This window comes from Leptopilina heterotoma, unplaced genomic scaffold (genome assembly GCF_015476425.1).
Source record: "Leptopilina heterotoma isolate Lh14 unplaced genomic scaffold, ASM1547642v1 Lhet_181, whole genome shotgun sequence".
NCBI lineage: Eukaryota > Metazoa > Arthropoda > Insecta > Hymenoptera > Figitidae > Leptopilina > Leptopilina heterotoma.
Window position 1 is genome coordinate 39,320 of NW_025110898.1, and position 23,961 is coordinate 63,280.

General features: G+C 27.7%; 1 protein-coding gene across 1 annotated transcript; it reads right to left on the bottom strand.

The window, feature by feature from the left end:
• Positions 1-305: 305 nt before the first annotated feature.
• On the bottom strand, positions 306-23,936 carry LOC122500076. Its single transcript, XM_043608799.1, has 9 exons — positions 23,627-23,936; positions 23,486-23,509; positions 23,372-23,395; positions 21,650-21,670; positions 1,210-1,245; positions 1,004-1,047; positions 701-818; positions 524-567; positions 306-433 (listed from the first exon to the last, which is right to left on the bottom strand). The coding sequence occupies exons 1-9, from the start codon at positions 23,727-23,729 to the stop codon at positions 398-400; spliced, it is 450 nt and encodes a 149-aa protein (XP_043464734.1). The 5' UTR covers positions 23,730-23,936; the 3' UTR covers positions 306-397.
• Positions 23,937-23,961: the final 25 nt, after the last annotated feature.

A 23,961-nucleotide genomic window follows, 5' to 3' on the forward strand; every position in this document is an offset into this window, starting at 1 on the left:
AAATTTTATTCTACACTTATTCAAATGATTCTTGTCGCAGGAAGGTAAGGGAATTTCATATTTGTCCGTTAGATGCTGCCATCTGACAATAATTTATTCCACTGATAGTTTGATTACAAATTTCTTATTTCGAATTTTATTCATCAGAATTATAATTTAAATTAAAAACAATACAGTATAATATATGTTGTAAATGTTAAATAATTAATTGTAAATTTAATTAATAATAATTTATAATAATTATAATAATAATATAATAATAATATAATAATAACATAATATGATAATAATTTATAGTAATAATAATAATTTATATATACTGTATTTAATCAAATTTCTTATCCCATTGAAATATATAATAGATTTCTTTCTTCTTAAATTAAAATTATTGACATTATTAATCCCATCGATTGGTGTCCCGATTGTAGATATACTGGAAAAAAATTATACTATTTTTAAAAAGTTGCAAAACTTAAAATAAACTTTTCTATTTTCAAGTAGAAGAATATTGAAAGATAGATACCTGCATAGGAGTTGAAGTTCTTTCATTTTCTGACTGTTTAGAATCTAAAAAAGTGATTTTTAAAGGTTAGTCATAAAGATAAAATTAATACACATATACAAATATATTGTTTTGATGAATAACATACTTTAGAATCTTTGTTTATATTTACTGTCATGTTTTGTAGCATTTTATCACCTAAGATCATTCTTAATAAATGTGATGACATTAATTTTGGTTTATCAACATAATGCCGTGTTATACGAGTTAAATTTTCGATATTTGCATCAATGTGCCATTTCTCCAATAGTACAGCCTATATTCAAGACAAATTAAAATCATTTATCAGTAAAATTACATGTACACTAGAAAAATATTTGTTTGTCTGATTTTCAAAAGTCTTGTGCCCATAAAGTCGAAAGATTAAGGATTTTAGCCAAAGTTAATTTTCCCTAATGAAATATTATATATTATTATTATTAAAATATTAAAGATAGAAACCTGCGTATAATTTAAAGTACGATCGTCTTCTGACTGTTCAGAACCTAGAAAATTGATTTTTAAATTTTAGTTATAAGTATTAAAACAATGTAAAAAATTAAATACTGTTACATTAATTGTTTTGATTAACTAAATTTCTCTTAGTGAAAATTTTAATTAATAGAAATAAAAACTCTTAAGATATTAAATTCGTTGTTTGTAAATACTTCGCATGCCACCAGGCAAGAATTCATCCAATATATCTGTAACAAAAATAATTATATATATGGGCATATTTCTAGAACTTTTAAACTTTTAGGTATTGGAAAACTTAATTTTTCTTTTTAAGGCACATTCTTGAAATTAATTTTATTGTTTTGTGCATTGATCAAATAGTAGAAAAAACCTTGCGATACTCATTTCTACATATTGTTAACCCCTCTGTGTATGAGTTTTAACCCCAAGAAAATGTTTCTAAATGCATAGATTTTTTATAAAGTTGGATTTTCACATCAATCGGTATCTTGGGGTTTCTAGGGTAGCTGATTACGAATATGATGTTAATTTTTCAAAATTCAAAATGGCGGATCCAATATGTCGGACAAAATTTTTAAAAAATTAATGGATTTCCACAGCATTGAATATTCATGGGTTTTTGGGGTCGCTGATTATGAGTCTGTAGTCGGATTTCGAAAACTCCAAATGGCGGATTCAATATGGCGGATGAAAATTGATACCGGTCACTGTAGAGGGGAGTAACTGGATCAAAGGCCAGTTTAATTCTTTAAATAAAATTCGCATTCAGAAAGATTAAATAAAGAATAAAAGGCTCGAATTAAATAACCATAACGGCGCGGTTCGGTATTCACGTTGTGTGTGTGTGTGTGTGTGTGATCGAGAGGAATACAACTTGAAGTAATAGATGTGTAAAGTGATCGAGAGGATAACCAGCTCGATACTTTCTGATAATTAGAGTGCCGAGAGGAAACCAGCTCGGTGTTACTCTAATATTGAGAGGATATCCAGCTCAATGTAATAGAGGTGTAAAGATATCCAGAGGATATCCAGCTCGATGTAAAGTATTGGTGTATTGAGAGGATAACCAACTCAATGTATAGTAGTATATGTCCGAGAGGATATCCAACTCGGTTGGTATGTGTGGATGTCGAGAGGATAACCAGCTCGATGTAGAGTGTTGGTGTATTGAGAGGATAACCAACTCAATGTGTAGTATTATATGTCCGAGAGGATATCCAACTCGGTTGGTGGGTGTGGATGTCGAGAGGATAACCAGCTCGATGGAAAGTGTTGCTCTAATATTGAGAGGATGTCCAGCTCAATTTAATAGACGTGTAAAGGTATCGAGAGGATATCCAGCTCGATACTGTTATTGAGAGGATAACCAACTCAATACTATGCTATGTTCAAAGACGGCGGGGGGGGGGGGGGTACATGCAAATAAATGAATTGAATCGAGTCAAAAGCATGTAAAGTTTCAAAGACAGTTTATTTTAAAAGTACAAGTTGATGACAAAAGTTTAAGTATCGGAGCTCGGGAAAATATTTTAAGTTCCTAAAGACGAAAAACATTCTAAGTCCAAAGTTGAACAAAAATATTCTAAGTCCGAAGTTGGACGAAAATATTCTAAGTTCAAAGTTGAACGAAAATATTCCAAGTCCGATGTTGGTCAAAAATATTCTAAGTCCAAAGTTGAACGAAAATATTCTAAGTCCGAAGTTGGACGAAAATATTCTAAGTTCAACTTTGGGTGAAAATTTTCTAAGTCCCAAAAGTGGAAAATAGTTTAAGTCCCAAAGTAGTGCTAGTAGTAGGTAAGGCTAAGGAGAGGAGGAAGTCCAACCTCTTGTGAGCTCTGGGGAAGAACTGACGTTTTGGTCCAGTGCATCGAGCTCCCTCGATCTCAACTTCCCAAAATGTACAGTGGGAGAATTTCTCTAAGAGAGAGGGCAAGATCGCGTCTGCGCTCCCTATCTCTGACACAAAACGATGCGCGTACGGTTCACGCGTTTCGCTTGGACCAGAGGTAGAGTTGCGCGTCTTCTCGCGAGTTTTTCCTATATCTCAAAGAATTCTCTTAAAATAATATAAAATTACTTAGCCTTCCCTAATTACTAATTAACTAAATTTACTTAACTTCTAATTAAACCTAAAATTATAACTAAATCATAATGCACGGTATTATTAGATTATAAAATATTATATATTTAACTATATATATATATATATATATCAATTGGTCACTTCCACGACATCTAATTTTTAATGCTGTATATGATTGAAATAATGATTAGTAACATATATACAGCTTATTTTTTAAAATATAATAATTATTTTACTTTTAATTTGCAAATAAGTATGAATAGAGAAGTTCCACGACCGATCTATTTTTTGGCTGTATATAAAAAAGTTGTATGTTTTCTTAACTTTTTGGTAAATTTTCACGTGTATATTTGTACTGGTTATTAATTCTAATCATAATCAAAGACATGACATAGATAAAAGCAAAAATATAGATTAAAAAGTATGTTATGGGCACTTCCACGACATTTGTAATTTATGGTAAGATTGAAAACTTTACACTTTCGTATAAGAGTATTAATCGTGTACTTCCACGACAGATCTCTTATTTGGCTGTAAACTAAAAAAATGGTTTTTTTTATTCAATTTAATTAATATTATTTTAAAAGTACCTATATAAAAATAATTGTTTTAATTTGAAATTATTATCTTTTATTTGTGTAATTACAATATATCCACAAAGAATTAAGAAGTATGGAATTAGAACTTGCATAACATTGTAAATTTTGAACCAAATAATAGCCATACCCTCTTTTAATATTGGCAGTGGCTTTAATAAATTTAATTAACCAAAATAATATGCACATAACAATTATAAAGAATTTTTATATAAATATCAGCTTATGCGTGTAACGTGTTACTGGCACATTACTAAAAATTATTGTACATGATCCTGTACAAAATCTTGTACTAGATCTTATACAAGTTCAGATACAGGAAAATGTACACAGAATTGAATCAAGTTCTTGTATCTGAACTTGTACAAGATTTTATACAAGAAAATAAGATGGTACAGGAAAATGTACATGATCTTGTACACATTTTTCAAATACTTACAAATTTTTTGTATCTAAAGCTGCGGTTACACCTCTGCAGGCTGCCTGCCTGCGCAGGCAGGAGCAACGAGAGTAAGGGAGAAGTTTGAAGTCACTGACTCTCTTACTCTTGTACGTTACCATGACAACCTGCAGGCAGGCAGGCTGCCTGCAGAGGTGTAACCGCAGCCTAAAATGATAACAAGTTCTTGTATATGATCTCGTACATTCGTACATATTATTCACTTATGTCTATGTGAAGCAGAAAATTCAAACTTTAAAAACTGTACAGTATAGTTTTTAGCCACCTCAAGTGGAATGTCTTATTATATTGTAAGTTATTAAAAATTCAAAATTTTTCCAAATAACACAGGTCCACAAAAAAAATTCGTTTAAAGGTTCTGTCGACCAAACCTGGTGAATTTTATGTTTTTGGGGTGACTGAAAACAAATCTAAAGTCCGTTATGCTCCATCACGTCAGGATTTTTTCTAACCTCAAAATACATATCAGATTTTACGTGACAGATAAAATTCTATAACTATTGACGGATTTCCCCCAGTCTTGGTATTAAGGCTCTATTGGGATTGCTAATTATGAAATTAGAGACAAATTTTTAAAATACAAAATGGCAAATCTAATATGGCGGTCGGATTTTTAAAAAAATTTTGAATTTTTACAAAACTTGGTATCGAGGGGTTTTTGGGGTTGCTGATTTAATTTAAAGTCAGATTTTCGAAATAAAAATAAATAATCCAATATGCCTGTCGGATTTTTAAAAATTTCTTGAATTTTTACTGAATCTGACCGCCATATTAGATCCTTTATTGTTATTTCGAAAATCTGACTTAAAATTCGTAATCAGCGACCCCAAAAATCCATCGATACCAAGTTTCGTTAAAATCAAGAATTTTTTTAAAATCCGACAGTACAATTTCTTATACCAGACTATTCTATTGTACAAAATCTTGTACAAGTTTAGATACAAGAAATTCTTTTAATTCTGTGTACATTTTCTTGTATCTGAACTTGTATAAGATCTAATACAAATTCTTGTACAAGATATTGTACATGATCATGTATAAGATCTACAAGAATTTTAATCAGGGCAATTACAGAATATTTGTTTGATAGTAATAATTGTTGTCCAATGGCAGCGTCCATTTGGTTAATAATAATAATTTGGAAAATAGGAAAAAATTACTTTAAAGTTAAAAATCACAAAATTTTAAGAAAATTTACTACAGAATAATTGAATAAATAAATAATAAAGTTTGATTTTTTTATATTAATAATAAAAATTTAATTATCATAGTTTTATTTTACGAATTATTTATCGGAATTTCTATATTTTTAAACCTCTGACAATACTAAGATACTAATAATATCAATCCTGTGTTGATTATCTGTTGCCAACATTTTTACTACTTTCTTCCAATATTAATTAAATAGAATTTTAATATTGTAATAGACCCTACCAAAAAATAATTACAACACAGCAGAAAAATAATCAGAATTTCTAGTGTTTTTTAGCAGGGCACCTGAAATGGACTTTTCAAATTTCAAAACTAAAAACATTTCTGAAATGCGTTGACAAAAAAAACTAGAGTTCCACATAAATAATATTTATAAGTGTAGAATAAATAAAAATTTTATTTATTTAATTAGTTATAAACAAGTCAATCTATGATACGGACTTTTTTAAGACAAATTAAATTTCTTATTTTTTGAACACAAGCTTTTTGAGAAAATACAAAAATCTCATTATTCATAAGTTGTGTTCGTGTAAAATAACTAAAGAATAGAAATTTGTTAAAAAATGCTTCGCATTCATATATTTTTAAGCCAAGATATCAGATTTGATTCATTTACATAGAAACAAACCAATATCTGATAAATCGTATTTTTTCAGTTTTGTTTATTTTTTTTAAACAATGATTAATTAATAAATCCGTAATAATGCAAATTTAAAAGATAAAGTCGTCGGGTTAGCGCAATATCGTACTTATTCGACAAAGAAGGCAAGAACGTGCTTTTTCAAAATATAATGTAAAAACAAACGAATTGGCAAATTAACATTTTCAGTCAAGCAATTGTACAAAAGTACAATTTGAAATTTGACATAAAAGGTTAATTTTCGAATTCGTATGTTTTTACTTTATATTCTGAATAAACACGTCCTTGCCTCTTTTCTGAATAGGTATGTTCTTGCCTTCTTTGTCGAATAAGTACAATATTGCGCTAACCCGAAGAAGTGTTCGTTTCCATTTTTTTACTATTTACTAATTAACTGAAGGTATTATAAATACAATTTATGGTCATTTACAATGCATTTAGATGAAAATTCTATTTTCATTGTTTAAACCAAATTAGTTAACAATTACCAATCTCCTATAATTAATAGTCAATTGCACGTTTTTGATTCCTTTCATGTGATTCATAACTTTAGTTCACTAACTCATACCTATAATATAAATTAAAACGAACTTCGAATTAATTACTATAAATTTTTAAAATTAGTTAAGTTATGCATTTGTTAATTAATAATTTTAATATGCCCGTAAAAATATAAATAAATAAAAAAATATTACCAGCATTCTAAATAATTGCAGGAACTATAATTTAACAAAATGTAAGTTTATTTTCGACATAATCAGAAAAATGATCTCTTGATTGTTTGTTCCTATGTAAATGAATCGAATCGGATATCTTAACTTAAAAAAAAATATGAATGCTAAGCATATGTTAACTAATATACTTTTAAACAAATAAAATTTTTATTTATTTTACACATATAAATATTGTTTATCTTTAACTCTAGTTTCAATTAAAGTAGCATAGATTTATAGAAATGCATTTTAATAAAAAATATCCTCACACACAAATTTTTTTCTTTTGTTAAAATATATTGTAAAATAAAAAATGTTGTAAACAATTTTTAAAATTCTACCTCTACAGATCGCTGAACAATTTAATAAACTTTCATTTTAAACAAAGTTTATTAAAAACGAATAATATTTGGTGGATGATCAAGCGCTTGCACGACGCTCTTCACATTTGCTCATTTTTCAAATGTACTAAGATTTTCTTTTTTTAAATTAAAGTAGAGAAAGTGTAGATTTATGTCGTTTTTAAAATTTTTTTTCTAAACATATGAGAAATAGTTTAAATATTCATTTGTTTAAAATTAAATAAATAATTTATTTTGCATAAACAATTAAAGTTAATAAAATATTTTATTGTTATTCAAAAAGACATATTTTTTTTATATACTCACCAAATTGTATTAAATTTTATTAACAAAGAACAGGGTAATTGCAAATTTAGTGGAAAGGGAATAAAAAATCCAATTGTTAATAAATAATTAAAAAATTAATTTTTTTGTAAACGCATTTCAGAAATGTTTTTAGTTCGGCTTGCTACAAAAGATTATGAAAAAAAAAATTTGAAACTTGAAAAGTCCTTTTCAGATCGCCCAGTTGAGAAATTTTCCCCCAGTTACAATTGACCAATTCGATACGCACCTTTCTTTAACAATAGAATACTGAATCTATTGTGATATCTTTAAAACTAGAATTTTATAACTTAAAATTTTTGCATTTGAACTAATTGAATTTTGTAACATAAAAATTTAGAATCTATGGTATTTTACGATTCCAAATATCTAAAATTTATTTTTAAAAACATTTGTTAAAATAATTTATTAGGTTTGAGTGATATTTAAAAAAAAATTTTTTTATTAAATTTTAGATATTTAGAATAGTAAAATGTCGCAGATTCTAACTTTTTACATTACAAAGTTGAATTAGTTCAATCCCAGAACTTTTAAGTTATAATTTCTTTACTTAAGATATATGTACATATTATGACAATAGATCTGGCAATCTATTATTAAAGAAAGATGTGTGTCGAATTACTCATTGTTGCTGAGTTGAGTCGAGCGGACAAAAGAAGGCAATATCCTGTGGGTTTACAATTTTTAACAAAAATTTTATGACTTGAAATTTTTTTAATTTAACTAATTGAAGTTTATAATTAAAAAATTTAGAATCCGTGAAATTTCATAATTCCAAATATCTAAAATTTATTTTCAAAATATTTATTTAAAGATATAAAAAAATACCCTTTAAGTATGGTCAGCCTGGTTTATGAAGTGAATTGAGAAGCTGACTTACAACTCACAAAACATCAAATCCATACTATTAAATTATGATACTCCACACCACCTGAGTGACAATCCTTAACTGAGAATTAGTGAGACTTTTTGCTTCGCAATCAATTATATTTTTAAAAAATTCTGCAGGATATCTAACTGCAAAAGGCATTATTGCTTCTTTATTTTTAAAGATTTTAAATCACCGTTAGAAATGTTTTTTATACTACAAAACCTTTAAAATCTACCGTCAACAGGAGTAATTATGGAACAAAAAACGCGATTTTTTGAGTTTCTTTTTCACTAAAAATCTAAATTGTACAAAAAAATTTTATTAGCTATTCAAATATATTGTGAACATTCTTCTAAAGATTTCCTTTAAGTTCCATTTGCAAAAAAAAAATTTTTGACGGAGTTATTTAAACATAAATATTGCTCCATAATTGCCTCGCATTTGGGGAAATTATAGAACAAATTATTATAATTAATATTATAAAAGCAAGTATAACAAATTTTCTTTGACTGTATATTAAGAAAACTTTATTTAGTACTGCAGAGTAAAATAATAATAGATAATAATAGTAAACTAAACGCGAATTTAATTCGAAGAAATTAGTAGATTTTTACACTTTTGTGAAATAACCTTTCCACTTTTTCGATGTTTAATAATTATTTTCTCGTTGCCAATGACAATAAAAATAAAAACATCTGAGTAACTTTGTAGGCAATATATTAAACTATTATTTACAACAAGAACCAAATTAAAATAATTTACCACAAAAATTTTACATAAGAAAGAATTACGCGTTACATATTTACCTCTGATGTTTCATAATTACCCCTGTTGACGGTAATGAAAACTATAACAAAATTTTTTGTAAATAAATAATATCAATAATTATTATTTTTTTTTTTGTTATTAAGTTTCAAAGTTTCTGTAACTAAATAGTTTTCCAACGAGTTATTGAAATTTTAAAAAATTAAATAGTTATTTATATACAAAGTAATGAATAAATGTAGTTTTTACACAAGGTATTTTAAATGAGTGCGCAGTGCAATTAAAAGTCTATTTCAGCATTTTTTAAATGTTTTTTTGTAACTTTTTGTAGGATAATTTTTAAGGAAGTTGTTGTTATTTGTTTAAAAGAAACCTCTTTTTTAATTGCTAATAATATTTTTAAACCAATTTGGTTTGGAAAAACTTACGGCGAAAAAACATTTGTTTAAATTTTACTTAGAAATGTTGAGAAATTTGTTTATAATAAACAATAAATAGTCTTAAACATTTTTTATTTTTCTTTAATATCCATTTTTCAAAAAGCTTTATAATTTTTCAAAACATTTTTAGGAATGTTTCGGAATTCTGGAATTAACTTTGTTAAATTAAAGAGGATGAATAAATTAATTTACATATAGTCTGTCCTACAAGAGAATGATATTTTTCGATGCATCTAGTTGTAAAAAATTGGGGTTTTAAGTGACATAAGCGTTTTATATTTTTTTTCTCAAAAATGTATCCAATGGTGGAAAATATTTGCAACATATGATTGTTGCGTTTCCCGCGACCGCTTGTAAACGGTTAAATACTATTCTTTACTTTTTCACTCTTTCCGCTTTTTGAGTACAAAGATCTTTTAGGTTTTATGGCATTTTAGTGCAAAAATAAAAATCGTCAAATTTGAAAAAAATTATCTTGTAAGTATTATATTTGGAATAAACAAATTTTTACAATTCCAACAATGTATAATTTGATAATAAAATACTTATCTACATGTTGAATAATACATTTAATATTTAATTAAAATATGCGCTAATTTTCAGGTTATCATATCAAATTATATATCAATGGAATCATAAAAATTCGTTGATTTCAAATCTAATATTTAGAACATGATTTTATCAAATTTAACAATTTTTGCTTTTGCACTAAAATGCCACAAAACCTAAGAGATCTTTGTACTCACAAAGGGAACAATGAAAAAAATAAAGAATAGTATTAAATCGTTTACAGGCAGTCTAAAGAAAAGAAAAATCTTCAGTTGACTGTCGATCCACATGTTTCTTAAAATTAAAAAAAATTAAGAAGTTAAACTTAAATAAACTGTTAGTCATTCGAAAATATTTTTAAAAGTAAACAATAGAACATTTTTTAAAGTACTTATCAAGGAATCAAAAATTTTAATTTTCAGAAAATATTTTACATTTAATGGTAATTTAATTTAAAATCCATTTGTGTATGCTTGGGGTGAGACATCTTCTATCCATCATAATTTGTTTATAACAATGTTATGAACAAAATACGACATGGATGAAAAAATTTCCCGTACAAAACTTCCTTAATTTTTCATAAACTATTATTAGGGTCCCCTATAGAAATACTTAAAGGTATTTGCTAAATACTTTTAGTCAGATTTTTTATATTTGTTGTTAAAGCCAAAAATGCACCCTGGGGCGAAATGTTAAATGTATTTTTACATGTTGTTAAACATGATTTTTACATTTTTCATTTTTTGGGTTTAAAAATAAAAAAATTTTTTTTGTTTAAAAGTTATTTATTTGACATTAGGCAAGTACTCTGTCAAAAAAACAAGACCGTTCATGTGAAATAAACCAAAAATTTTTTTTTAATTTTAATTTATTAACTTTATAACTGTTCTAAAGCTTTTGTTAAATAAACACAGATCTTTTATTAACTAAATTACTTGTTTACGTATGCTTTAACTTACCTACTACTTAAAACCTATCAGAAAATAGTTTTAGTATAGGCTAGAAATAGAATTTAACATTTAGCCTCAGCCATTTAAAAATCAAGTTAAAAAATCGAAATTTTCAACAACAAAAAATATCAGAAACTTTTTATTGAAAGTTGTAGAGAACAAGTTGCTCTACAATATTAATATATGAATATTTGTATCTAAGCAGATTATATTGTCTAAAAAAATCATTTATGAAAATTTAACCTTTCGCCCCAGTCTCCCACATTTTTAATTCCGACTAAAAGATTTGAAAAGAGTTTCAAATTTTTAAAATATTATTAGTAAAGATTAAATTTATTTTTCTTAAATTAAATATCATTTAAATAATCAAAATATTTTCTTAATTGTATTTTGGATTATAAAAATATTAATTTTTATAAAGACAATTCTAACATACAAAATGACTCTCTACAACTTCACTGTGGGGATTTTCAGACATATACACCGTCTAGAAAATATAATTATTTGTTAAACAAAACTGAAAGAAAACTTCAAATCATGTTTTAAAGATTATGTAGAAGCGATATGACTTTTTTTTACCATGTACAAATTATTATATAAACAAATAAATTTGATAGGTTTAAAATTATTTTCTTTAATAGAAAATACAATAAATTAAGAAATTATTTCAAAAACATTGATAAAGGGAAATTTTTGGAAATAAAAATTATTTTAATTTAATTTTGAACTCTTCGCAATTCAGTTCATCTATAGAAATCTCAAAACATTTAAATAAATTTTGAATAAAATCTAAATTAAAAAAATACATTTAATTAGGTAAGTTTGTAAAAATGAAAGTTACCAAATCTAAAATAAATACATATTAAAATAATGAAGTACTAGGTACACAGTTGAATTATTTTGAAAAATAAATTATTAATATTTATATTTAATAGATTATAAAATGATTTATTCAGTTTTTTAATTTATGTAAAGTTAAAAATTGCAATTATAAATATACAGAATATTATAACTTAAAATTAATCTTTATTTTTTAAAAATACGTTTGTTGAAAAATGTAAACGAACACACGATTACACGTGTTATAATGACAAAAAGAAAAAATAGCAAATTATTATAGTTAATTAAAATGTTTGAAAATAAGGCAAAAAATATAAACTATACGAAGAAAAATGTTATATTTTTAAAATAACTTTTTTTATTCTATTAGCAGGCTTAAAAAATATTGTAAAATAAATATTAACGTTAAAGAACACCACATTCACATATAGAAGAAGAAATTTCTTATTTATTATAGACTTAACTAAAAAAAGAGCAAAACGAAATCCAAAAATTCTCTGCTTCTGAAGTAGTTAAATTTAAGAAATTCACAATTGTCATCCAATAATAAAATTAAAAAATAGGTGATTTCTTATTATTATTATTATTATTATTATTAATTCTTTATTGGATCAAATTTCTTATTTTCCTTATAAAATTCGAAAAAAATTGTTGTATAAAGAAAAAAAAATTCTAATGGAAATTTAACCTGGAATGCCTTATATTTATCAATTTTTTGAAACATTTAAAACAATACAAAAATTAAATATTACTGAATATGAATTTACTTTTAAAAATTTTAATGTTATTGTTTTAAAATGAATATATATTACAAATTTTCTAACATTGACTCTGTATCGAGAAAATTTCACATATATTCTAAATCTATATAAAAAAAATTGTGCTGTAAAACCCATAATGCAGACAACAAAAACACTCATAGATGGTCATCCTAAAAGAACCAGATGTTCCAAATATTTCCAAACCGGAAAATAAGCATTTTTATTTTCAGTTTAAAGCGAAAGTATTTTGTTTCACCATTTAAAACTCAATTATGTTTATTCTATTTATTCGACATAGATAAATAATTAAAAAATACATTTAAATAAAGTAATGGTAAATTTATTAATCTTTTTATAATTTACTTATTATATATTTTAATATATTATAATTATTAAATAATACTTGGATGTTTCAAAAAGATTTGAGCATGCTGTTATAAGTAAACTATAAAATTAGAAATAATTGATTTTAATTAAAAATTATTTATTAAAAACGCAAAACATGCATTTTCAAAAACAAAAGATTTACTCTAACTAGATTCATAACTTTTCTTTTGTATTTAAAAATACGGACTTTACGGACCAATTATTACTGACAAAAATATAAGCAGTCCAAGTCAAATAGAAGACTCGGAGTTATCCATTTTTTCAAGTTATATAATAATTAAAGATGAAATAGTGATTAAAATCATTCATTTATATTATATAAGAATATTGTTATATTATAACTTCATCAAAAATATTTTTACTATTTCAATTCAATTATTATTTTCAACAATTTTTAACTAAAATTCTTTTTCAATCAATTATTTTAAATAATATTTAAAAATATTCTTTGACAATTTTCAAGTATTTTCAAATAATTACAATATTCTACAATATTAAATTTTACGAAATTTTAATTATTCGTAAGTTCTTTATATGTTACAAAATAAAAACTTCAAATAATAAAACACAATTCTTTTATTTATTTTAATTTATTCATTTATTTTACAATTCAATTTTACAAAATTTCAATTATTCGGGTATTCTTTAATTACCCGTGTAGAAATTGCCCTACTAGGGCCATAGTAAGGAATGAAACGCCGCGCCCGATCAGGGCCAGATCGGGGCGACAAGAAAATGTGGATTTCCAGATCAGGGCCATATCGAGCGCGGCGTTTCATTCCCTAATAGGTCGGCCCTATCCGGCCCTGATCAGGGCCCCAGCGAAATTTCTACACGGGTAAATGTATATTTTAGAAAATAAAAACTTCAAAAAAATATTTTCAAGTAAAATTCAAATAAACGTTTTAAAAAAAAATTAATTCTTCTACAGAATTGTTAGTTAAAAGTATGAAAAATTCAGACTTTCAAAGATTTTAATATAAAACCTTTTAAAATATTTCTAAAAATTCATGCTATAATGCTTTAAATATTCAATTATAATCTAAAATTATAAATGAATTTATTTTCCTATAAGGAATTTTATTACTTAAGAAAATAATTGAATCTCTGTAAAAGTTTTATTACTTGTGAAAATAATTGAATTATTGCGAAAAATTTATAAAAAATTTGTAAATAATTGAATTTCTGTTAAATTTTTAATATTTTATAAATATAATTAAGTGTTTGCGTAGAATTTTATCAAAATTTTTTTAAATAATTGAATTCTTTTAGAAATTTTATAAAAATAATAAATATTGAAAACCATTTAATTGAGAAAATTTTTTTTAAATAATTGAAATTATGCCAAAAATTGTATTAAAATGTTTGAAAATAATTTAATTTTGAAAAAAATTTAATATTTCTATTAAGATATTTGAAATGACGAGAATTTAAAAAAAACTTATTTTTACGGGCTTCAAGCAAATTCATGGACCTTTACGGAATTTACGGACCTAGTTCGAGCCCTGGCTAAACGATCCAAGAAAAAATGTAATTACACTCTGTAACAAATAAAAAAATGTATAAATACTACTTTGAAACTAGGTAAAAAAAAGAATGTTTCTTGTTTAATATACTTTTGAATTATGTTAACAAAAAAATTATTTGTGGATTTTTTTCTAAAAATTAACAATACTCATAGTTTTTGCAGTAGGGGAGACTAGGTGCAGTTGTTACAATTTTGATAAAAGCAGTTACTGTGATTAGAGTTTAACTCTAATTTGTTTGGTCAAACGATTAAATCAAAGGTATTATCTGGTTTTAAAAGGCCATAATTGATTTAGCTTTATATATCTATTATTTAATTAACTAGAAGTATTTGAGTGACAGCGTGTAAATTGTAACAACTGCACAAAGTGAATGTCGGTTCTTACAATACCAAGAATCATCTATAACATTTCTAAATTGAAGACAAATAATTGAGGGCTGGATGCTATAATGTGTTACGCGCCATTCACTTAACATGGCGCGTAACACATTATAGCATCCAGCCCCTCTATTTCTTATAACAACTTTCATTAATTATTTATAATTTTTGACTCAACGTAATAGTACGTGACAGTTCCATAGAGGTGGCAGTATTAATAATGTTTCAAAATGAAAGAAACTTTAAAAAGTTTTTTTTTTATTAATTTTGAAGACGAATTTAGAAAAACAATATGAGATGTTTCATAAAAAACGAGTGTGATTACATTTTTGACAAATATTTTACATTTCAAACGAATCTGCTGAATTTTGAAAAAAATATCTGTCCTCATTATTAGTTGTAACAACTGCACAACAGGTACATTTTTTACAATAAAACACTTTATTAAAAAAGTATACACTAAATGTGGACAACCAAGGCAGTTTTTTAAAGCTTAATCCTCACAGAATTGATATTAAAAAAATTTATTTTCTTAAGTATAAAGGCCTATTAATTATTAAAAAAATATCAGGCAGAGAAATATTTACTTTTGGCATCTAAAAACCAATGTGCCTATTTTTTTACTTATAAAGCTTGCATATAATTTTTAAACATATTGCAGTAAGTTCGTACCTAAAAACTAAACATTTTTCTCTTTGGAACCCCATCTCTATAACTAACTGTTTCTGAAATATTCCATTTGTAACAACTGCACAGCGCTACAACCGTACCTAGACTCCCCTATAATTTTTTTTATTTCGCTGTAATTAAATTTTAACATTTATTTATTTAAAATTATTGATTATATTGTATAAAAACGTCTAAGCTTAGAAATACTTCATATGTACACATAATGTATGTTTTCATATGAAAAATAAATATTACTATGAAAAGTCTTTTTTAGTACTTTCAAATCTTTTTATAATAATAGTGTGACCAAAAAGAATTTCTAAAAACATAACTAAAGAAATATTTTATAATACTTTTAAATCGATTAAAATTTCACGGTAAATCGTTAGGTGTTAAAATAACACCAAAATGGATTAAAATAACACTAAATTGGATTAAAATAACACTCAATTAGATTATTTTAATCCTTTTTGGTGTTATTTTAATACCTAACGATTTACCGTGTTATTAAAATAAACTTATTAAAAATATTTAATTTAAAAACTTTTTATTATTTTAAAAAACAAAAGTAATAATAATTTTTATATTTACTATTATTTTGTAAAAAAAGTTCTCAATAATGAAAATTATAAAATGAGACATAAATTAAAAGTTAGTATATTGTATAAGTATTTCATATTCTGAGAAAATACAATATGCAAATCAAATAATGTCGTGGAAGTACACAAATGTGGTAATTTATGATATACACAAGGAAATTTTCTTTATAAATTACCAACTGGAACATCCACGACTGTCGTGGAAGTAAACGATGTATAGCTGGCACTTCCACGACTGTCGTGGAAATGGACAACTGTCGTGGAACTGAACGATTCATATTAAAAGTGTCGTGGAAAAGCACGTTTGATAAATATATATATATATATATATATATATATATATATATATATATATTAAAATATAACCTAATAACCCATTAGCATTATACTCAAAAATACATTTAAAATTGTTAATGAATGTTATTTACTAGTATTGCTTCGAAAAACCCTTTGTTTAAACAATATTTGCCGTGAAAGAATGTCTAAAAGAAAGCCTAAAAAGTAAACTAAAAATGGCATTACAATTTTCTTTTAGGATAGTAACATTGGCTCGACCAAGACTATGCGGGAACGAAAAATAATATTTTGTTTTTTCCTTACCATTTAGTGACCTGTATCAACTCCCTTCTTGGAAAGACAATAGTTACGAATTGAAAAGTTGTTCGAAGCAGACTGGTAGATACGTAGTTACAGATTTTATTTCAATGAAGGAAGTTCGACGGTATATCTTCTTTGTAGATGTTTTCTTCTCTTGGATCTTCTTCTTGGTTGTTGGTTGTTGGCGAGTTGGACACGTGAGCTTTTCCAGCCACATGTGTCATTGTTGCAGTTCTCTGGAATAGTCCTTGAGTAGTGTTGTCGTAGGCTGCTTCAGCTACGCGTTGCATCAGGGCCATCCCGTCCGGGAGACCGTAATTGTAATTAGGTTTCGTTACTAATTACAATTCAGAATTAAGGGAATAGGGCTTAGCTTGTTCAGCCTATAGAGAATCAACTCGTCCGAGTTGACAGCCGTTCACCTTGTTCATCTGACGTGCGTTTGAATGTTACTCCGATTGGAGCGTGATTATATTAGGGCAACGATGCTATTCACGAACTCCGTCCAGAGATTCGTGAATTGTTTAAAGATGGTTTAAAGAAGATTTGGTTTTAATGCTTTCAGACAAAGGATTGTTGTCCGTTTCTTGTTCAGAAAATGGGGACTAGAAACTTTGGTATAAAGTCTGAGCATTTTTTATTTGAACGTAAAACTTGTTCAGTTCTAGGCTCTTGATTCGAAGATAAGATAGTACAAATCGAACTAGAAAAGGATTACCCTGTATATAGAAGAATTTCTCTGTTAGGATAAATAAGAATAGGTCTAATATGGCTTGTTTCTGATCTGTCTCATTGGATGGAATTAGTCTGGTATTGACCCTTTGTGACATCATCCGATGTCACGTCCTGCTCCTAATTTTTTCAGCTTTTTGGAGGTAAGCTTGTCATCTTGGGGGCGATGCATGCGATCACCAATGACTTCACTTAATAATTAGTCATCAGGCTTGTTCAGCCTATAGTGACTAGATGGAAGCTATGAACCTTGCTTGGTCCAATAGAAGGGAGGAGTTGCTACGTCGAGCTGGCGTGCAAGAAAGGGCATGCTTTCTTGGCTATGAGCTGGTTAGACAACTTCGCTTCCTTGTCATTTATAACATCGTCCGATGGTATAAGTTTGTAAACTTACTGATTGACTAGGATGGCAATAGACTTGTAGTCACAGACGTGAGAGATAAGTTTATTCTTACAGAGAGATATTAGGATATAGAGTTATAATGTGGATAAGTAAGAGCAAAATGTAGTGAGTGGATAGCAGAAGAGAAGTAGAATTTCTAAATCTAACTTAAGAAATGTATTAATCATACTGAACTAGTAGAATGACTAAGTACCTTAAAACGAGATCGAAAAGATATAGTGGCAAAGTACATGGTTAGTGTGAGAACACTATGGTACCTGTGTACGAAGTTGTGATAGACGACAATGATTCTAGGGAATTCATTGTTTTGGATGTGGAGGAGCAGACCCGCTCAGTTTTAAAGGACTGAGGCGTGGAAAGCAATTCGTGGAAATAGATAGGCAGAGCGAGTAAGAGGAATCTTACTAGCTTGAAAAAATCAGTCTCGCCCCCTTTTTGGAAAATTTAGGCTCGAGCGGTGAAATAGAGAAAGGTCTTAAAGGCGTAGAAAAATAAGAAAGAGTCTTATAAGCTAGGTTATCAGTGCCCTCCACCCATTTAGAGGATGGAAGTTAAACATTGTGATAACGAGAGATGATGTTTGAGTGCAGTTAATAAGGCTGAGCCTTACTGCTTTGATAGGAATCGCCCCCTTTATGGTGTCAGGACGTACCAGATTGTAAAAGGGTAAAAAGCGAAGGTCTCATAGTAAAGACTAAGAGTGGAAAATTTAGGCTTGAGCAGTAGCGTCCCCTTTATGGAGAAAAGGCGGACTAGGCTGAAGTCAGAAAGTGCGATAGTCTAAAAAAGAACGTAAAATTTACAAACTGACCAGCAGCGCCCCCTTTATGGTGGTTGGGCGTGCTAGATTGCAATGTAAAAGCGGAAGATTCTTAAATAGCAAGTAAGAATGGGACTTATAAGCTTAAGAGGCAACACTTCTTAGGCAGTGGAAGGGCAACCTGGTCCGTAAAGTGGAAATGCTATGATTTAAAAGTGCGCGTAAGTATGGGTCTTACAAATGGCGACACTGCGTAGTGGAGTTAGCGTAAGCTACGAATGGAAACTGAAAAGTAAGATTTTTGAAGGCGTAACATTATGTGACGCAATCTGCAAGATCTGTGATACAGATCCTGTTTGTACAGAAACTAGAGTGCGGCTTGGGCAAAAGCATTAGATTGCTCATGACTGACCGTGCTGAGACAAGGTTGAGCGCCACCGGGTTTTAGTAACCACTCCCGGAAGTGGTATAGAGAAATGGTAGAGGGGGGAGCAGCCGAAGGAGATTAGCCCCCCCTATTAGAGATAAGAGCTCAAGAAAGAGCTCACTTAGTAGTAGAGTTCATGTTAGGTTGGCTAACTCAGTCGGTAGAGCATGAGACTCTTAATCTCAGGGTCGTGGGTCCGGGCCCCACGTTGGGCGCCAATTGATACCAGTCAAATTGTAGGGGGGAGATTAACTGGCTCAGAAATGGACAATTGAGATTGTCGGTAAACAAAGGTTCGATGATGAGTTGAAAAGAGAGTTACTAATAAGCGCTTAATTGATCTACTTGATAACGGAGTTCTGTCCTGAGCTCACCTAGAGGTTGGTCTTCCTCCTCCGCTCAGCCTAACCACTACGTTATACTTATACTAAAATTCCGAAGTTTGTACTTAGAAAATTTTCGCACAAAATTGGACTTAGAAAATTTTCGAAGAAATTTGGACTTAGAAAATTTTCACCCAAAGTTGAACTTAGAAAATTTTCGAAGAAATTTGGACTTAGAAAATTTTCGAAGAAATTTGGACTTAGAATATTTTCGTCCAATTTTGAACTTAGAATATTTTCGTCCAACTTCGGACTTAGAATATCCTCTCGGACGCACAACATCATACGTTGAGTTGGTTATCCTCTCGACATCCACACATAACAACCCAAAGTTTTCACCCAAAGTTGAACTTAGAAAATTTTCGAAGAAATTTGGACTTAGAATATTTTCGTCCAATTTTGAACTTAGAATATTTTCGTCCAACTTCGGACTTAGAATATCCTCTCGGACGCACAACATCATACGTTGAGTTGGTTATCCTCTCGACATCCACACATAACAACCCAAAGTTTTCACCCAAAGTTGAACTTAGAAAATTTTCGAAGAAATTTGGACTTAGAATATTTTCGTCCAATTTTGAACTTAGAATATTTTCGTCCAACTTCGGACTTAGAATATCCTCTCGGACGCACAACATCATACGTTGAGTTGGTTATCCTCTCGACATCCACACATAACAACCGAGTTGGTTATCCTCTCGGACACACAACATCATACGTCGAGCTGGTTATCCTCTCGACATCACTCCGTTATCAAGTAGATCAATTAAGCGCTTATTAGTAACTCTCTTTTCAACTCATCGAACCTTTGTTTACCGACAATCTCAATTGTCCATTTCTGAGCCAGTTAATCTCCCCCCTACAATTTGACTGGTATCAAAATTTAAAAAATAATTCAATTTACACAGAAGTGGGTATGAAGGGGTTTTTGGGGTCGCTTATTAATATGTATCTGAATTTAGTTTTTTAAAAATTTTAAAAGTGGTTTCAAAATGTCATAAAAATTAATGATATTTTAAATACTGTTTTGAAAATATTTTGGGATTAATTATCATTAAAAAGCAATAGAAGTGAACAAATAAATATCCACGAGATATAATTATTTTAATATTCTAAAAAGTTTTCTAGTTTTATTTTATATTAAAAGTACAAACAGTATGAAGAAAAAATGAATAACGTTTTAATTGAAAGTTTTACTTCCCTTTCTTTATCCATAATTAATATTATTTAAATAAAATACATAATATCTACATTCGGCAATCAAAACATTTTGACACATTAAAAACAATATTACCATGGAAACTTAGAAAAAAAGAAGTTTACAATTCTAAAAACAGAATAAAATTTAAATAATAAATTAAATGAATAATTTAAAATTAAATTACGCTTATGAAAATAAAATGAAATTTAAAATTGATTAATTCTTGTTTAGATAAATTCTTTTTAGGAATAGTGTAGAGGTTAACGATTTTTCTGTATACTTTTATAACGTACGAGAAGAGATTACAATGAGTTATTAAATGTGATTAGAAGTCAAATTCAACATGTGCCCTTCAAAAATGTGGGTTTTTATTATGAGTTTCGTTTTTAAATTTAACTTTTGAAGTCACTGCATTCCTAATGTATAAGTGGCACATATTCGTGTAAGGGTTCAAATTATTTCTTATTATGTAGACAATGTAACCCCGTTTTATGGTTACTTAAAAATCTTCGTTAAAAAAGTTATATCAATAAGTTAATTGCTAAATTGTCAGAATTTAAGAAAAGTTGTCTCGCAAGTTTGAAGGTACACCATTTTTATTTTAATTGAGGCACATCATTGTCTCAATGATTTTTTGGTTCCTTGTAATCCCCACTACATCTACTATTAGTCACAAAATATATAATGACTCGTTAGAAAAGTTATACAATATAAACTGAAAAAAACAGTCAATGTCACACACGAGATTTGGCGATTTCGTCACTTTTACTTACTTTTGTCGTTCCCTACCTAATTAAACTGATTATTATACACAAGGTTTTTATATTTAAAGAGCACAATAATTTATCAAATTATAGTACTGCAATATTATTTTTATAATTTTTAAAATATAATAATAAACGGAAACAGAAAGTTTAAAAGTTCTAGAAATATGCCCATATTTTCTAATGCCCACTGGATTTTTTTTAAGTCTATATTCTAATATATACCCAATATACCTGAATCTGCATCTTGAAATTCTGAAACATTTAAAAAATTTTTAATGAATATTATTGATAATACTTTAGAACTTGTTAATGACAAAGTTACTTAGAATTTTCATCATACACGGAGAAAAATTTTCTGTTAATGATTACAATAGTCAAACAGTACTGCTCGGATATATGACCACTTTTCGTAATGCCTAAAGTAGCTTCGTTGTAACAATTCTGTAAGTCGAACGTACTCATTAAAAATTTATTTGAAATAAATACGAACTAAATATGAGTTAGCACAAAGTCTATGTGACTGATTACAATAGTCTACGTTAAAAGGAAATCTTGGATTCTATCCATATTTGCAGCAATCTAAGGGAATCAGTGACACAGTCTGTAGTAGTCTTTACAACAGGACTATTGTAAAATAAGGTGACCGCGGCTACCTTGCCTTCTTATTTTACTATAGTTCTTCGTAAAGACTACTATTGCTATATTTCTGATTACAAATGACTGTTGTAAAGTTAAAAAAGAAAATTTTCAACTAAAATAAATTTTTTTTGGAATTCATGACTTCTAATCATGTATTGCACATTAATTTCACTCTTCCAAGACTACCCACTTCAAGATTAATTACATTATTAAACTAGACAATTTCACTAAACCCTAAATACATAAATCTAACTTAAATACTAAACGCATAACATAATAACGATCGCTATTTAGTATTTACACATATTTATACATGACTTAAACTTCCTTATATACTAACTGCTATGAAAGTTCACCGCTTGCGAGAAAGACTTATACACTTTAAATGTAAAAAAATCACTTCGTTCTCAATATTTAATACAATTATTGTTCATTGTTAGTCTTTAATATTGTAAGGTCTATTTTTTATTACATTTCCATAGTGAAAATTTTTTTTCTAACACACGCACCGAAGGTAAAAGATTTCTTGCCTGTATAAATTGTTATATAATTTTCACAACTTACGTAAGTTACATAACTTACGCAAGTTACGTAAATAACAAAAGTAAGTTACACAAATAAGTAAGTTAACTTACGTAAATTACGTAAGTTACGTAAAAATATAATTTACGTAAATAATGTATGACACGTAAAAATATAAGTTACGTAAATAACGTAAGTTGCAATTTCGTAAATAACTTAAGTTACGTAATGGACGAATTATTGTAAATTGCATTAATTAGGTAACTTACGTACTTTACGCAAGTCATGAATTACAAAAAAAATTTATTTTAGTTGAAAATTTTCTTTTTTAACTTTACAACAGTCATTTGTAATCAGAAATATAGCAATAGTAGTCTTTACGAAGAACTATAGTAAAATAAGAAGGCAAGGCAGCCGCGGTCACCTTATTTTACAATAGTTCTGTTGTAAAGGCTACTACAGTCTGTATCACTGATTTCCTTAGACCGCTACAAATGTGAACAGTATCCAAGATTTCCTTTTAACGTAGACTATTGTAATTATAACAAGTCTCTGCAAGAATGCCTACAGTACCCTTTCTGAACCAGTACATCTAAACTATTAATGATTCCCAAAAATAAATTTCAACACGATTAATACAGCGTTTGGATTCATTAAAGTAACTATAGTAATCGCTCCTACTAAATTCTTAATAAATTACATAGTTTTCGTAATCATTACAAAAAGTGGTCACATATCCGAGCTGTAATATAGACTATTGTAATCATTATTAAAGAAATTTTCTCCGTGTACCAATTCCGTACATTTCCAGTTCATCTGTAAAGTGATATTGCATTTTATATTTTATGTGTAATAATGTATAGATATAAAGAATTATAATATAATAAATATATAAAAAATTCATACCTCTTCCTAAATCTGGCAATTCGTCTATAACATGAAAATATAAATATTTAGGATTCTCAAAAACTGATATTAATGGATAAAAGTTATAGATTTGTGCAAAAAGCACGAAACTCGATAGAATTTTTTTAAACTTAAACTTACTCAGATTATCCCATTCATCCATAGTGTTCACAACAGTGTTAGACCATATTGATAAAATACAGAAAATAACGCAAAAATTGCGCAATACACGATTTGATGCCATTTTGTTTAAATGAATAATTACAAACAGCAACAGCGTGGTATCCTTAATGAATCCTTTCAATTTAATCCACAAAGTCTCGCCCCAAAAATCTATTAGTTGCAAAATTTGAATAAATATTGTATTCTATGTTAAAAATCATTATTTATTGTTAATATTTTTAAAAATCCAGTAAAAAATTATTATCTATTAAACGTGAAGTTTCAATAAATTCTACCATCCCATAAACATATAA

Excerpts from the sequence above, each read along its gene's own strand:
- LOC122500076 (XM_043608799.1), bottom strand. The coding sequence starts at position 23,729 with ATGGCATCAAATCGTGTATTGCGCAATTTTTGCGTTATTTTCTGTATT. Across the intron at positions 1,048-1,209 it reads CTTGCCTGGTGGCATGCGAA|GTTCTGAACAGTCAGAAGAC; the intron begins GTATTTACAAAC and ends TCAATTTTCTAG. Across the intron at positions 434-523 it reads GAACTTCAACTCCTATGCAG|TATATCTACAATCGGGACAC; the intron begins GTATCTATCTTT and ends ATTTTTTTCCAG.